General features: G+C 37.7%; 1 protein-coding gene across 1 annotated transcript in view; it reads left to right on the forward strand.

The window, feature by feature from the left end:
* Positions 1 to 16,625, forward strand: part of JMY (junction mediating and regulatory protein, p53 cofactor) — a gene marked incomplete at its 5' end in the record, with an annotated part of 73,425 nt that overhangs the window by 21,396 nt on the left and 35,404 nt on the right. The window contains one exon of the mRNA XM_082651162.1: positions 8,677 to 8,850. Coding sequence (XP_082507288.1) covers positions 8,677 to 8,850 — 174 coding nt within the window. The remainder of the gene's footprint in view (positions 1 to 8,676; positions 8,851 to 16,625) is intronic.

Genomic DNA, 16,625 nt, shown 5'->3' on the forward strand with positions numbered 1-16,625 from the left:
TAAGTCCATCTTGTTTAATGTATCATTTAAAGCTTGTGTTGCCTTATTTATTTTCATTTTGGATGATCTGTCCATTGGTGAAAGTGGGGTGTTGAAGTCCCCTACTATTATTGTGTTACTGTCGATTTCCCCTTTTATGGCTGTTAGCGTTTGTCTTATGTATCGAGGTGCTCGTATGTTGGGTGCATAAATATTTACAATTCTTATATTTCTTGGATTGATCCTTTGATCGTTATGTAGTGTCCTCCTTTGTCTCTTGTAATAGTCTTTAAAGTCTATTTTGTCTGATAAGAGAATTGCTACTCCAGCTTTCTTTTGATTTTCATTTGCATGGAATATCTTTTTCCATCCCCTCACTTTCAGTCTGTATGGGTCCTTAGGTCTGAAGTGGGTCTGTTGTAGACAGCATACGTATGGGTCTTGTTTTTGTTTCCAGTCAGCCAGTCTGTGTCTTTTGGTTGGGGCATTTAAACCATTTACATTTAATTATAGGTATGCATGTTTCTATTACCATTTTCTTAATTGTTTTGGGGTTGTTATTGTAAGTCTTTTCCTTCTCTTGTGTTTCCTGCCTAGAGAAGTTCCTTTAGCATTTGTTGTGGAGCTGGGTTGGTGGTGCTGAATTCTCTTAGCTTTTGCTTATCTGTAAAGGTTTTAATTTCTCCATCGAATCTGAATGAGATCCTTGCTGGGTAGAGTAATCTTGGTTGTAGATTTTTCCTTTCATCACTTTAAACATGTCCTGCCACTCCCTTCTGGCTTGCAGAGTTTCTGCTGAAAGATCAGCTGTTAACCTTTTGGGGATTCCCTTGTGTGTTAATTATTGCTTTTCCCTTGCTGCTTTTAATATTTTTCTTTGTATTTAATTTTTGATAGTTTGATTAATATATGTCTTGGCATGTTTCTCCTTGGGTTTATCCTGTATGGGACTTTCTGTGCTTCTTGGACTTGATTATTTCCTTACCCATATTAGGGAAGTTTTTAACTATAATCTCTTCAGATATTTTCTCAGTCCCTTTCTTCTTCTCTTCTTCTTTTTGGGACCCCAATAACTCGAATGTTGGTGCATTTAATGTTTTCCCAGAAGTCTCTGAGATTGGCCTCAATTCTTTTCATTCTTTTCTCTTTATTTTGTTCTGTGGTAGTTATTTTCACTATTTTATCTTACAGATCACTAATCGGTTCTCCTGCCTCAGTTATTCTGCTATTGATTCCTTTTAGAGAAAATTCTTAATTTCATATTGTGTTGTTCATCATTGTTTGCTCTTTAGTTCTTCTAGGCCCTTGTTAAACATTTCTTCTGTTTTCTCCATTCTGTTTCCAAGATTTTGGGTCATTACTGTCATTACTCTGAATTGTTTTTCAGGTAGACTGTCTATTTCCTCTTCATTTGTTTGGTCTGGTGGGTTTTTACCTTGCTCCTTCATCTGCTGCGTATTTTTCTGTTTTCTCATTTTGCTTAACTTACTCTGTTGGGGTCTGCATTTCCCAGGTTGCAGGTTTGTAGTTCCCATTGATTTTGGTGTCTGCTCCCAGAGGGTAAAAGGTTGGTTCAGTGGATTGTGTAGACTTCCTGGTGTAGGGGACTGGTGCCTGTGTTCTGGTGGATGAGGCTGGATGTTGTCTTTTTGGTGGGCAAGACCTCGTCCGGTCGTGTGTTTTGGGGTATCTGTGAACTTGTTATGATTTTAGGCAGCCTCTGTGCTAATAGGTGGTGTTGTGCTCCTGTCTTGCTAGTTGTTTGGCATAGGGTGTCCAGCACTGTAGCTTGCTGGTCGTTGAGTGGAGCTGGGTCTTAGCGTTGAGATGGAGATCTCTGGGAGAGCTTTCGCCGTTTGATACTATGTGCGGCCGGGAGGTCTCTGGTGGACCATAGTCTTAAACTTGGCTCTCCCACCTCAGAGGCTCAGGCCTGCTACCCGGCCAGAGCACCAAGACCCTGTCAGCCACACGCCTCAGAAGAAAAGGGAGACAAAAAAAGAAAGAATGAAATTTAATTAACTAAATAAAGTCATTAAAATAGAAAAAATTATTTAAAAAAAAGTAATAGAAAAAAGAAAAGAAAGGAAGAGAGCAGCTAAACCAAATAACAAATCCACCGATGATAACAAGCCCTAAAAACTATACTAAAAAGAAACAATGGACAGTCAGAACCCTAGGACAAATGGGAAAAGCAAAGCTGTACAGAGAAAATCACACGAAGAAGCATACACATACACACTCACAAAAAGAAAAAAGAAAGTTTTATATATATATATATATATATATATAAATTAAAAAAGGAAGAGAGCAACCAAATCAGTAAACAAATCTACCAATGATAATAAGCTGTAACTACTAAACTAAGATAAACATATAACCGGAAACAAATCAGATGCAGAAAGCAAACCCCAAGTCTACAGTTGCTCCCAAAGTCCACCACCTCAATTTTGGGATGATTCGTTGTCTATTCAGGTATTCCACAGGTGCAGGGTACATCAAGGTGATTGTGGAGATTTAATCCGCTGCTCCTGAGGCTGCTGGGAGAAATTTGCCTTTCTCTTCTTTGTTCACTTAGCTCCTGCGGTTCAGCTTTGGATTTGGTCCCGCCTCTGTGGGTAGGTCACCTGAGGGTGTCTTTTGGGAAGTCTGAGGTCTTCTGGCAGCATTCAGTCGGTGTTCTGTAGGAGTTGTTCCACATGTAGATGTAGTTTTGATGTGTTTGTGGGGAGGACGGTGATCTCCACGTCTTACTCCTCTGCCATCTTGAAGGCACCCCCTCCATGTGAACTTTAAAATTGGCCTTTTCTTATGCCATGAAAGTGTGAAGAGGTTGTTTTATTACCATGTGAAATTTATAGATTAGTGAGAATTGATATTTTTATTTTTACTCTTCCATTTATTTACTTTTTTTGTACCTTAACATTTTATTTACATGGCTCTTAAAATATTTAAGTTTATTCCTAGGTATTTTCTGTTTTGTTGCAGATGGAATCCTGGCTGGTTGTTTTGTATTTAATATGAAAGGGGCTGTTGGTTTCTGCATGTAAATTATAACACCTTACTGAATTCTATTTCTCTTGTGATTTTTCAGTTTATTCTAAATTGGGATTCTCAATTGCTAGTTTTTAAATTAATGGATAGAATTCTATCAAAAGAACTGGAAATGTCTTCATGATCATTTCGCTGTTTCTTTGTAGTAGTAAAAGGCTAAATTATAATTTTAAAAAAACAAGTAAACACATCAGAATGAAGGGAGTTATTTAATTTGATGATTTTAATGGCCATCGCTTTTATTTTTTAATTTTTTGTTTATTCTTTTTTTTTCTTCTTTTGCGGTACGCGGGCCTCTCACTGTTGTGGCCTCTCCCGTTGCGGAGCACAGGCTCCAGACGCGCAGGCTCAGCGGCCATGGCTCACGGGCCCAGCCGCTCCGTGGCATGTGGGATCTTCCCGGACTAGGGCACGAACCCGCGTCCCCTGCATCAGCAGGCGGACTCTCAGCCACTGCACCACCAGGGAAGCCCTGTTTATTCTTATTTATTTATTTATTTAATGTATTTGCCAGGGGTTGGGGGTGAGTTATTGCTTATAAACATCCAGTTTCATTGAATGGCCCATGTATTAGAGGTAAGATCCTGGCCAGGCCTGGAGTTAAGGCCAGGCTGACTTTGTCTCTTTGTACCTTTTTTTTTTAAACAGGATTTTCTTTTTGTTTTTTTTTTTGGCCACTTTGGGTCTTTGTTGCTGCACGCGGGCTTTCTCTCTAGTTGCGGTGAGCAGAGGCTACTCTTGGTTGCAGTGCACGGGCTTCTCATTGTGGTGGCTTGTTGCGGAGCATGGGCTCTAGGTGCTCAGGCTTCAGTAGTTGCAGCACGCAGGCTTCAGTAGTTGTGGCTCACGGGCTCTAGAGCGTAGGCTCAGTAGTTGTAGCGTATGGGCTTAGTTGCTCTGCGGCATGTGGGATCTTCCTGGACCGGGGATTGAACCCGTGTCCCCTGCATTGGCAGGCAGAATCTTAACCACTGCACCACCAGGGCAAGTCCCTGTACCTGTCTTCTAAAGATGAAGATCGTTCTGGAGTTGGCTTCAGTAGTAACTGTTTTTTTTAGATTAGCTAAAAATGCTTTAATAGGGAACTGAACCATGAGAAAAGGGAGTTTTGGCTTAATTTTAGTCTGAATAGTGGTAATTGAGCTAAAATAAAATAATACTTAAATAGTAAGAGAAAGAGTGAGAGGGGAAAATGATTTTAGATCCAGGAAAAAAAATGTTACATAACGTAATTCTACAGTTTTCAGTTTGAAAATTCAGTTTGAAAATGGATTATAATTTGTATAATTTACAGAGACTTTTGCCTCATGTTGTAGTTAATGTGGCCATATAAGGTGTTTACTGAAGCAGTGCTTCTGAAACTTTGCTGTGCATACTCATCACTCATTCTGATTCTGGGGGTCTGGAGTGGGCTCTGAGGTTCTATATTTCTAACAAGTAATCAGATGTTGCTGATCCCAGACCATGCTTCAAGTAACCAGGTACTAAATGACCATGACTTTAATATGGTTATTTAGGTAAGTTTAACTTTGTAAACTAAAAGTCAAACAGGTCCCATTGATCGAATGCATCATTCTTTTTTTCTACTTCATCATTGGTTTCACTGCTTATTAGAATGTGCTGCTTTTACAGTCTCAATGTGATGTCCTGCTCACTAGTGTGTACCCTCTACCCCAGGGAGCACGGCACTCTGCCACCCCCGTCCTCCCATCCAGGATTCAATTGTGTGACGCTTTTTATTCATGTGATTTCTCCAGACTGGGTTGCTCTTCTTCACCTGTCTAGCACTTCCCATCCTTCGAGACCCAGTTCAAATCCTAGCTTTAGAACATCTTTTTCAGCTGCTTTAGCCCACTATGAACCGTGATTGTCTTCTACAGTCAGTATTTTACTTACATGTCTGTTTGTTTGTTTCCCTAGTTAGATTGTAGACTTTTTAAAGATAAGATTTATCTTGGACATTTTGCATTCCCTTCATGACCTCATGGATATCTAAAAAAACACTTTGGACACAGTGTCTCTGAATCCGTAATTTTTGCCTCTAAAAACCTGTTTCTATTCCTGTGTTCTTTGTATCAATGAATACCAAAGACCTTAGGGTAAAGAGAAAATCCAGTCTTTCATCAAGTCCTGTTAATTTTATCTCCAAAGCATTTCTTAAATCTTTGCTTTTCTCTTCCTCCAATCTAGGCTTACATGGACTGACCCAGGAGATTATGAACTGATCTATCTGCATCCACTCTGGTGCCCCTTCTCACCACTGTAGTATAACTCAGGTCTATCATGTATGTTAGTGCCTCCAGAATTGTCTTTCATTATGTTCCCTTTCTCTGTTTACTCCATTTTGTAAACCTTATTTTATGGTATCCAGGGATATGCCCTTCTGTCTTTCTAACCCAGTCTTCCCTTTACACTTTTATCCCATTTTATCCTTCAGAATAAAAGTCAAGATTCCCTTACTTGGGAAAGTATTTATTCCCTAATGCTTCCCTGGAACCAGAGAGGTTTTTGAAGGAAAAACAAAACAACAGTCCTTTTATGGCATCTCTTTGCTTTCGGCATAAAGCAAGATCCCACTTGGTCTGGCCTCTGTCTGCATCTGTAAATTATTTATGTGTTATCTGTTGTTAAAATCCCTGATGTTTGAATTGATTTCTGTCTTCTAGTGGACCTCTATTAAAAACAAACAACAAACAAAACCAACCTACCGAAAACTACTTGTTAACAAAGCAGAAAGATATTGTTTGATTAGTCTGATCACCTTCAAACAGTAGGGCTTAACAGGGATGAAAATCAGTGTTAATTGGATATTACAGATTTATTTTTAATGATTCTCGGTTTTATTTAAAAAATAAAAAGCATGGATACAGTGAAATATAAAACTATGTCTTTAAATAGGTTTGCTATCATTTAAAAGTTAATAGACTAAAAAAAAGTTAATAGACTGTTTTATCACTTTCAGGTTTATAGAAAAATTGAGTAGAAAAGCATTGTGCTTTTGTGTTATATCTAAAAAGTCATCAAACCCAAGCTTACCTAGATTTTCCCGTGTTATTTTCTAAGAGTTTTATAACTTTGCATCTTACCTTTAGGTTTGTGATCCATTTTGAGTTAATTTTTGAGTTAAGGTCTGTAGATTTCTTTTTTCTTTCGTACGCGGATGTCCATTTGTTGAAAAGGCTGATCTCTTCATTGAATTCCCTTTGCTCTTTTGTCAAAAGATTACTTGACTGTGTGTGGGGGGGTTTACTTTTGGAATCTCTTCCATTGATCTATTCTTTTACCAATACCACACTGTCTTGATTACTGTAGATTTATAGTAACTAGTGAAGTTGAATGGAGAGCGTCAGTCTTTTAACTTTGTTCGTCAATATTGTGTTGGTTATTCTGGATCTTTTGCCTTTCCATATAAACTTGAGAATTCATTTGTTGATATCCACAAAATAACTTGCTGAGACTTTAAATGGCATTGCATTGATCCTATAGATCAAGTTTGGAAGAACTGACACCTTGACAGTACTGAGTTTTCCAATCCATATGTGGAATACTTCCATTTAATTTGGGTCTTTGAGTTCTTTCATCAGAGTTGTGTAATTTTCCTCATAGATTCTGTACATAATTAGATTTATACCTGTGTATTTCATTTTTTGAATACTTGTATGCAGAACTGTGGATTGGGAGGGAGGGTTGTCTGTAAAGTTATATGCTGATTTTTAACTAGGCAGGGGTTGGCGCCCCTAACCCCATATTACAGTTGTTCAAGGGTCAACTGTAATATGTACAACACAATATGATAACCAAAGCAAGAAGCTGGGAGAGAGGATAGTAGTGGAAACTTTAGGTATGAGAAAGAATAGCAGAATTTTGTGCTTTTGGGGAGATGAGACTGTCACCAAGTAAATGGACACAAAGAATAAGTATATAAAATAGTGTCCTGGGAGTCCCTGGCGGTCCAGTGGTAAGGTCTCAGTGCTTTCACTGCTGTGGGCCTGGGTTCAATCCCTGGGGACTAAGATCCCACAAGCTATGCAGCATGGCCAAAAATGAATAAATAAAAATAAAATAGTGTCTTGCCACATGGTTCATTCAAAGGTTCTTTAAATTTCAGCTTAAGCTTCCGTGGATAGCCTTTTCTCTCTAACCTGCTCTGAACTAGGTCATAGTTTTTCACCATCTCCCCACCTCTTATTCTTTCTCTTGGCACCCATTGTTTAATTGTGTTACTTTTTTTTTTTTTTTTTTTTTGCGGTCCGCGGACCTCTCAGTGCTGTGGCCTCTCCCGCTGCGGAGCACAGGCTCCGGACGCGCAGGCTCAGCGGCCATGGCTCACGGGCCCAGCCGCTCCGCGGCATGTGGGATCCTCCCGGACTGGGGCACGAACCCGCGCCCCCTGCATCGGCAGGCGGACTCTCAACCACTGCACCACCAGGGAAGCCCCCATTGTGTTACTTTTATTCTTTACTTTTTATTTAAATTTTTTTTTTTTTGGTGGTACGCGGGCCTCTCACTGCCGTGGCCTCTCCCGTTGCAGAGCACAGGCTCCAGACGCGCAGGCTCAGCAGCCATGGCTCACGGGCCCAGCTGCTCCGCGGCATGTGGGATCCTCCCGGACCGGGGCACGAACCCGTGTCCCCTGCATCGGCAGGTGGACTCTCAACCACTGCGCCACCAGGGAAGCCCTATTCTTTACTTTTTAAAAAGTAATAATTTTCATAGCATTTATCACAGTTTGTAATTTTTTAAAACTTTATTTAGTTTGCTTATTTACTACACAGTAAATTCCATGAAGAAAGGAACCATGTTTTTTTAAAAAATTTAATTTATTTTTTATACAACAGGTTCTTATTAGTTACCTATTTTATACATACTAGCATATATATGTCAGTCCCAGTCTCCCAGTTCATTCCACCCCCACTTTCCTCCCTTAGTGTCCATACGTTTGTTCTCTGCATCTGTCTCTCTATTTCTGCTTTGCAAACTGAAGAAAGGAACCATGTTTTTGTATGCCCAGTGCCTAACATGTATTAAGATGCTCAGTCCTTACTTGTTGAGAAATGAATGAATATCTTTATAAACATACATATACACATGAGTATCAAAGAATGCAAAGTAAGAAAGTTATAAAAATCTATTATAGTCAGTTTTAAACTCTTCAATAGAGTTGAGGGGTGTTTTCACCTAGAGTTTGAAGGAAGTGATAGGCATGAGTTGAAGTTTTTGAAGGAATGTTCCAAATTTGGAGGAGGAAAAGAGTGGCAAGATTATTTGGGGAAATCAGCAAAATAATGTTGGCAAGAGTTGATAACTACTTTGTAGATTAGCAATGATTATATAAGTATGGAGAAAACTACTAGATGCTGGGAAAAAAATTTTAAGAGTTAAGGGTAGGCAGATAGTATGGAATTCCAGAAAATGCAGAGAACAGGGATAATATGGTAACAGTAGTTAGAAAAGGATGTTTAGGCAGTGGTCTTGTAGTAAGACACCTAAGGCATGGAGATAAGTGATGAAAGCAATTAGTGCTCCTCGTTCTCTTTAGTTCTGCATTTCAGAGTTCCAAGGTCCTGAGATGATAGGGAATTTGCAAGTTTTATAGGTTATTACAGTTGGATTTCTTTGTAGTGAAATTTTCTTGTTCCACAGCTCTTGGATAAGCACAAGAATACAGAGAGCATGGTAGAGCTTCTGGACTTGTATCAGATGGAGGATGAAGCCTACAGCAGCCTTGCAGAAGCCACAACTGAACTCTATCAGTATTTACTACAGCCATTCCGAGACATGCGAGAACTTGCCATGCTACGAAGACAGCAGATCAAGGTATTTTTTTTTAAATCTAAATAGTAACCTGCCTGTTTCATAGTTCTCAGCGTGGCTGGCTATACATTTTAATTATTAGAGGAGCTTTTATAAATGTAAATATCTGATCCATTGTCCCCAGAGATTCTAGTTTGGTAGTTTTGAGATACATAGAGCCTGAACACCTCATTTTAAAAGCATCTGAAAAGGCGACTTTGCTGAGTAGCCAGGGCTGAGAAAAGCCTAGAAAATTTGTAAATACATTGAGATTCTCATCTTTCCCCCTTTCCTGTGCTTTTTTTCCCCTCTCTATCTACTCCTGTCTCCCTTTTAATGTTTTGGGTATTATCTAGTCTTAGACTTATTTAGTAGGAGTTTTGAGAACATTTGTTTTGGGAAGACCTTGTTTTGAAAGTTACAAGGCATTAATGGTACAGCTTTAAAATTCATGACATTTACTTTTGTGTGTAAAATATATATTACTTTTTTTGAGGCAAGTGTTAAGGGTTTGGTTTTATAGCTGACCTCAAATCAATGTTGCTGTGTTTAATTCACATGGAAATATTGCTGAACTAGGATATTAAAAAACTTTGTGTATTAATGCGTGAATTTGAAACATTATTTACGAAATTTATATCTGGGAAATTGCCACTTATTCTGAAAACTTTATGCTTGGGGGCAAGAATGAGTAGTATAATATTTGAAAAATTATTACAAGGTAAAGCATGTCTGTCTTTTTCCCTTTACTAATGATGAGTCAAGATATGGAGCAATACAGACTGTCACATAATTGACACACTCTCCTTTATTAATACTTTCGAAAAATATTGGGTTGTTAAGTCAGTTTTATCATAAACTTGGCATTTTGGGTAAAATGGTAACTAGTAACTAAGAATTTTTAGACACTACAGTTTCCTCCAATTTAAAAAAAATGAACTATAGATATTTGTCCATTGAAAACTTGACTGGAAGGCTAGGGATGAACTGGATGATATACATGGAGGCCCCATCTACTTCTACACTAAGCTGCAGTGTTTAGCTGAGATAATCTATATACAGCTTAACATTGATTATCAGAATCTATGTGAATTTTTGCTTTCATATTATATCATGGTTTGTATTGAGTATTAATATTAGCAAATGGATTGAACCTTCTTGTCAGGCTGTATTGTCCACTAGCGTCAGTTATTACTCCATTTTTTTCCCCTGGGAAGCAGAGTATAGGTGAGGAGGAACAGACAACATATTTCTTAAACTGTTAGCATTTTCAAAGGTAAAAATCGTATTTTACTGCATTGCCCCTCAAATGCCCCATCAACTATGATGATGAGCTAGTAAGAGAATGTGAACAAATTTGTGCCAAGAAATTCTACAACTTAGATGAAATGGATACACTTCTTAGAGAAATACAAATTGTCAAAATAGAGTCAAGAAAAAATAGAAAAAATTTGGTAGCTCTGTATTAACAAAGTTGAATTCATAATTTAAAACCTTCTCACAAAGAAAACTCCAGGGCCAGGTAAAGGATCATTGGAGGATTTAAAAGAGGGAACACTTCCCAACTCATTTTTGAGGCCAGCATTATCCAAATCAAACGACATTATAGAAAAAAAGAAAACTACAGATAAACGTCCCTCATGAATGTAGATGCAGTAATTCTTAACATAATATTGAAAAATAGGATTCAATAATATACTGTGATTAGGGTTTATCTTAGAAAGGCAAGATTGGTTTAACATTACAAAAACTAATCAATGTAACTCACCATATTATTAATAAAGGAAAAAAATCAATATGTCTGGGTGCAGAAATGCACTTGATAAAAAGTTCATTGCCCATCCATGGTAAAATCTCAGCAACCTAGAAAGAGAAGGGAACTTCTTTGAGCTGATAAAGGGTATGTGTGGAAAGCCTGTCTAACATCACACATGATGGTGAATGACTGAATTCTTCCCCCACTAAGATTGGTAACTAGGTAAGATTGTCTGCTCCCACAACTTTTATTCAGTATTTCTCTGGAGTTTGTCGCCAGTTCAATAAAGCAAAAAAAAATAAAAGGCATATATAAATTAGAAAAAAAGTAGATTATTTGTTTGTAGATCATGTGATCACACATGTAAAAAAAATTAAGAATCTAAAAAAGCTACTGGAAATAATCTGTAAGTTTAGTTACAAGGTCAGTATTAATGATTCAATTGCATTTTCTATCTTCCAGAAATGAAGTTGAAATCAAAAATTTTTAAATGCCTTTTACATTAGCATCTCTGAACATGAAATGTTTAGGGATAAATTTTATAAAATATATGAAAGGACTATATACTGAAAAATTATAAGATTTTGATGAGGAAAATTAAAGCATACCTAAATAAACGGGAGATAGACTATGTTAATAGATTGGAAGATAATCTATTAACAATAATCAATAATGTTTAGATGTCAGTTCTCAACTGATCTGTAGATTCAAATTAATATTCCAGTAGGGTGTTTTTTTTTTTAAACTAACCAGCCAATTATAAAATAGAGAAATCCAGACATTGTGATGATAGTATAGGATAGGCGTGTAAATGAATGGAACTAAACAGAATCCAGAAATAAACCTGTGGTTATATAGTCAATTAGTTTTCTACAAAGGTGACAAGGCAATTCAGTGGGGAGAAAGAATAGTCTTATCAACAGATGGTGCTAGAAGTGGATACCCATATAGAAATAATGAAGTCCAGGCTTCCTTATCTTATACCATACACAAAAATTAATTTGAAATACATGTTAGACCCAAACATAAAGCTCATAGTATAAAACTTTTATAACAAAACTAGGAAGTTTTTACAATCTTTCAGAAGGAAAGACAAAGGTTTTTTAGGTAGGATGCAGAAAACTTCAGCTAAAAAAAAAAAAAGATAAAATTGGACTTCACTAAAATTAAAATTAAATACTTTTGCTATTTTAAAGATTAAGAAAATGAGGAGGCGACACACTGAGAGAAAATAACTTGTAATACATCTGAAAGAGGAACTGTACAACTCAGTAAGACAAAACCCCCAAATTTTCAATATGAGCTAAATATTTAAAAAGACACAAAGAAATGGCTAATAATCACATGTGAAGATGCTCAACACACTCATCTAGGAAATCCAAATTGGTACCACAGTGAGATACTATTACACACCCATTGAAGTGAGTATAATGAAAAAATTCTGGCCCTCGCAAGAGCTAGTGAGGATGTAGAGTAAGTGGAATTTTCATACATTGCTAACAGAATTTTAAAGTCGTACAACCACTTTGGAAAACAGTTTGGCACTTTCTTCAAAAGTTAAACATATATGGTTGATCTTTGAACAACCCTTGGGTGTGGTTCCAGGACCCGCCAACGGTACCAAAATTTTCAGATGCTTAAGTCCCAAAGTGGCTTTCCAGATCGTCGTTCCCCATCCGTGGATTCAACTAACAGCAGATCTTGTAGCACTGTAATATTTATGGGGAAAAAAATCTGCATGTAAGTGGACTCATGCAGTTCAAATCCATGTTGTTCAAGGGTCAACTGTACAATACCTTACAACTCAGCTGTTTGTCTCTTAGTTACTTATACAAGAGAAACGAAAACATCCGTTCACAAAAAAGACTTACATACCAGTGTTCATGCCAACTGTATTCCCGGTAGCCCCAAACTGGGACAACCCAAATAACCATCGACAGGTGAATGGATAAACAAAATGTGGATAAAATGGATAAACAAAACCGTCCTGTATATGTGTGAAGGTATGGATGGCAAAGCAGTACGAGAAGGTGTGGATGGCAAAGTAGTACGAACATGTTTTGGAGGTGATGGAAATGTTTTGTATCATGATTGTAGTGGTTGTTTCTTGGGTGTATACAGCAATCAAAACTCATCAAATTGAGCACTTTAGATGGATTTACTTGAACACAGTGTATGTAAATTAAATCCTGATTAAATAGCTTATAAAAAATTGTGCTGAGCAAAAGATGCTAGACAAAGAGTATGTGCTGCGCAAAAGATGCCAGACAAACTGTGCCTCCATTTACATGGAATTCTAGAAGATTGTCCTAAACAGCTGTTGCCTGGGGTGGGGCCAGGGAGATCCACTGAGAGGAAGCGGATGTAACAGAATCCTTTGGGGAAATTGATGTGCTTCAAATCTTGATTATGGTGCCTGTTATCACGGGTATATATATTTGTCAAAATTTACACTTAAAACAGGTACATTTTGTTGTATGTAAATTATAACTCAGATGATTTTTTAAAAGAAAAATGAGCAGTATGTACAAGTTTATGTAGAGACACAAAATGAGGTGATCACCATTGCCTGAAGATATATGGAAAAAGGGGATGATCAAGCTTCACCACTGAAGAATAAGAATTCAGTAGGAAGTGAGTACATATGTCTGTATTGGAGATTGAGAATATTCCAGATAGATATATAAAAACAGGAATGGTATAGTGAACAGGCATAATACCAGGGCTTTTAGTCACAATAAGTTATTCAAACATACTGAATCACCAACCCAGCACCATGAGTGCAGGCCAATAAGTGGCATGGCTGGGATTGAAACACATGTTTGACTGCAAAGCCTGCTCATTTAGTTATACCACAGGGTTTGAATTGTTTGATATGCCTCAGTCTAAGGATTTGTAGGAGAGGAATGATGGTCAGGGGCTAGAATGCTGTCTCATCCTATGGAATTTGACCTTTAGCCTCTTTAAAATACACACCTCTTTCGGAAGCTCCCAGACTCTAATTCGCTGGTTCTTAAAATGTGACCCCCAGACGAGGAGCATCAGTATCACCTAGAACCTTGTTAAAAATACAGATTCTTAGGCCTCACCTCAAATCTCCTTTGCTGAAACTCTAGGGAGAAGCTCAGCAGTCTTTGTTTTAACAAGTCTTCCCGGTAATTCTGATATGAAGTTTGAGAACCACGTGTCGAATAAAATTTGAAACAGCTAAGAGATGGAGCACACTAAATTCAAAGTTGCATTCTCTCTGGGCCCCAGTTTTTCATCCATAAAATGAGATTTAAACTACATGATGCTTGGGAGATTCCCTGGTGGTCCGGTGGATAGGACTTTCACCGCCGGGGCCCAGGTTCAATCCCTAGTCGGGGAACTAAGATCCTGCAAGCTGCGTGGCGTGACCAAAAAAAAAAGCTTAAATAAATAAATAAAAATAAATAAACTAGATGATCCTCTCTAGATTTTTAGGCCCAGTGTCTTAACGAGTCAGGGTTAGCAAGGTGACCTACTGATAGTCTTCCTGGATTAACTATAAGCACTTCAGACACATTGTCCAACTTATTTCTAATGATTTGCTGGAAGTACATAAGCTAGAAACTAGAAGACACCCTCAGCTTTTCCCTCCCCTTTGTAGCCAGTCATGTCATTTTGCAATTCAGCTGTCTTCTAGTTGAAACTTGAATGTACTCTTCTTCCTCCACCCTTCCCCAGGACCAGGCAAATCTATAGGTGTCTTTGTGTGAAATAGAAAAAGTCACCCACCTCCACCCTTATTCCAGCAGACAGATGGGCATATGCAGCAGTACGCATGGCTTGGCAAACCCCCTGGTTTTGTGCAGCGTGCAATTTTTACACCACTGGACCACTATATACTCTGCCACGTACACTATGAAATATATAGTGCTACCACTATACATTAAGGTACTTACCTCTTACCTCAACTATTTTTTCCTTTGGTTTCCTTGTCTTTAGATGTCTCTTACCTTCAAAAAATGCCTCATTTCACACTCTTACCTGGGAATAGTACACTTAATATTTGCTTTGAATGTAAAAATGCATGAAATAGATGATGCCAAGTCTAGTCATGTCATTCTCTTAATCAAGAGTCACCTTCAGATGACTCCTGGGCCTGGAAAATTCACATTAAGGTTTCTACTACATCAGTATATTCACAAGTTTATCTTGGCATTTGTTTCACCTAAGAATTGGAATTTTTTTTAACTTACAATCTCAGCAATAGACAGAAGTAACACTTCAGCTTCTCATATAAAACCCAGTATCCAAGCTAGTGATGTACTTTATAATAAGCAATTCCTTGCCAAGAAATTTGTGTTTATAAACTAGTCTCACTGTCCTAGCTACCTAAACTGACACATTTTTTTCCATCTTAAAAACAAACACTGTTTTCTTTCTAGCCCTAAAATTGAAAACGGAGGTGTCATTGTTATTAGCACATGATCCACCTGACCAATGCTGTACATCTTCAAATTTGCCAAGTTAGGAAGAGAACTCAGTATCCTAGCTTAATGTCTTAGGTACAGTAAACTGTAATCATGTTTTTAAACAGTTGGCTGCAGCATTAGCTACTGAGTTTCAGAAGTCAGTTAAAAAACCAGCATTTAAAAACCATAGCATGTTTGTTTTCTGTATTTTTGAATATACATGCACAATGAAGGTAAAAATAATCTAACAACAAAGAACAGGTTATCGCCAAATAATTACCACCAGATTTTTAATATTATTTTTTCTCTTCAAAAAGATAATGCAAGATTTCTCATTTCTGTACAGTGTTTATGCAAGTGAAAAGGGTTTCTATCTTCATGATCTGAGTTAAGATTTTTGAATTTTGAGCACTGCCTGTTTTGGTTATTACATTTCTGTTCCACAGTTGTGTCTGTTGGTCTGACCAGAAGATCAAATCAGTTATTTCAACAGAGGGAATTTTAAGAACCAGGTATAAAGTTGTTAACAAGGTAGATAAGAAGGCAACTCTTAAGATATCAGAGTTAATTGCAAAAGCAGCCACCACTCCTAGGATCGGGGGTTACAAAGGGAAGAGGTGATAATTATTAAAGGATAGGTCCTGTGGAGGTGACCTCTGAGAAAGAAGACATTGCTCTTCTAGTGCTGGTGTGTCTGATCTCAGTGGAGAGGACCAGATCTCTGGGGATAGGGCAATGGTGGACAGGTGCTGGTTTGTCCTGAGCACACAAATGAGGTCAGTTCTGTGAAGGTTAAAAAACTGCAAACTCGATTCTGTTAACTCCTTCAAGAAGGTACTGCAGATGCTGGGATGAAGAAGCGAGTCTGGGATGATGGTCACAGGAACAGCAAACAGGAAAGTCAAGTGATACAGATAGGAAGAAGCAAATCTTCTCTTTCCTTCAACTCTGAAATCTCCTCCAGCCCTTTCTGTTGGCAAAGGCTAAATGTGGTTTTCAGAGCCTGAACCCTAGCATCACAAGGCAGAAGGTTGAACTTCGGAGTTGATAGAATCTAAATACATTTTGACTTTCAAAGTCAGGGAAAAAACTTAGCTAACCTAGCTTATGGTCTTAGGTATAATAAACTTACGAAGTTTAATCATGTCATTGAAAAGGACTTCCATCATAACGTGCCGAGTAAGAATTTAAATTTTTGCTACAATTTATTAAATTTATCATAATATCAATTTATTAAATTTCTTTTTCATACTTCTGAACACTAATCTTTTGCTTTTTAACTTGGCTTAAAAATCAAAGGTAATCACAATAAATGAAAGCACAAAACCTTGATGGTTTTATTACAGAAAACAAGTTTTCTAAAACCTTAAATGTAAACTGAAGTCTAAATATGCCCCTTACTATTGCTGAGAAGCCCTCAGTGGTTTCCAGGTGCCTGTCATATGCAATACAAACTCCTCAGCCTCCTCATTGAACTAACCTACTTCTCTAGTGTTATCTCCCACTACCTTCATCTGTTTTACCTAAACTCCAGCTAGGCTGGACTGCTCTCTGTCCTTTACCATGCATTGAACTTAGTTACTTACCTCAAGGCTTTTGTTCAG

This window comes from Grampus griseus, assembly GCF_964374135.1.
Source record: "Grampus griseus genome assembly, chromosome: 3".
NCBI classification, from domain to species: domain Eukaryota; kingdom Metazoa; phylum Chordata; class Mammalia; order Artiodactyla; family Delphinidae; genus Grampus; species Grampus griseus.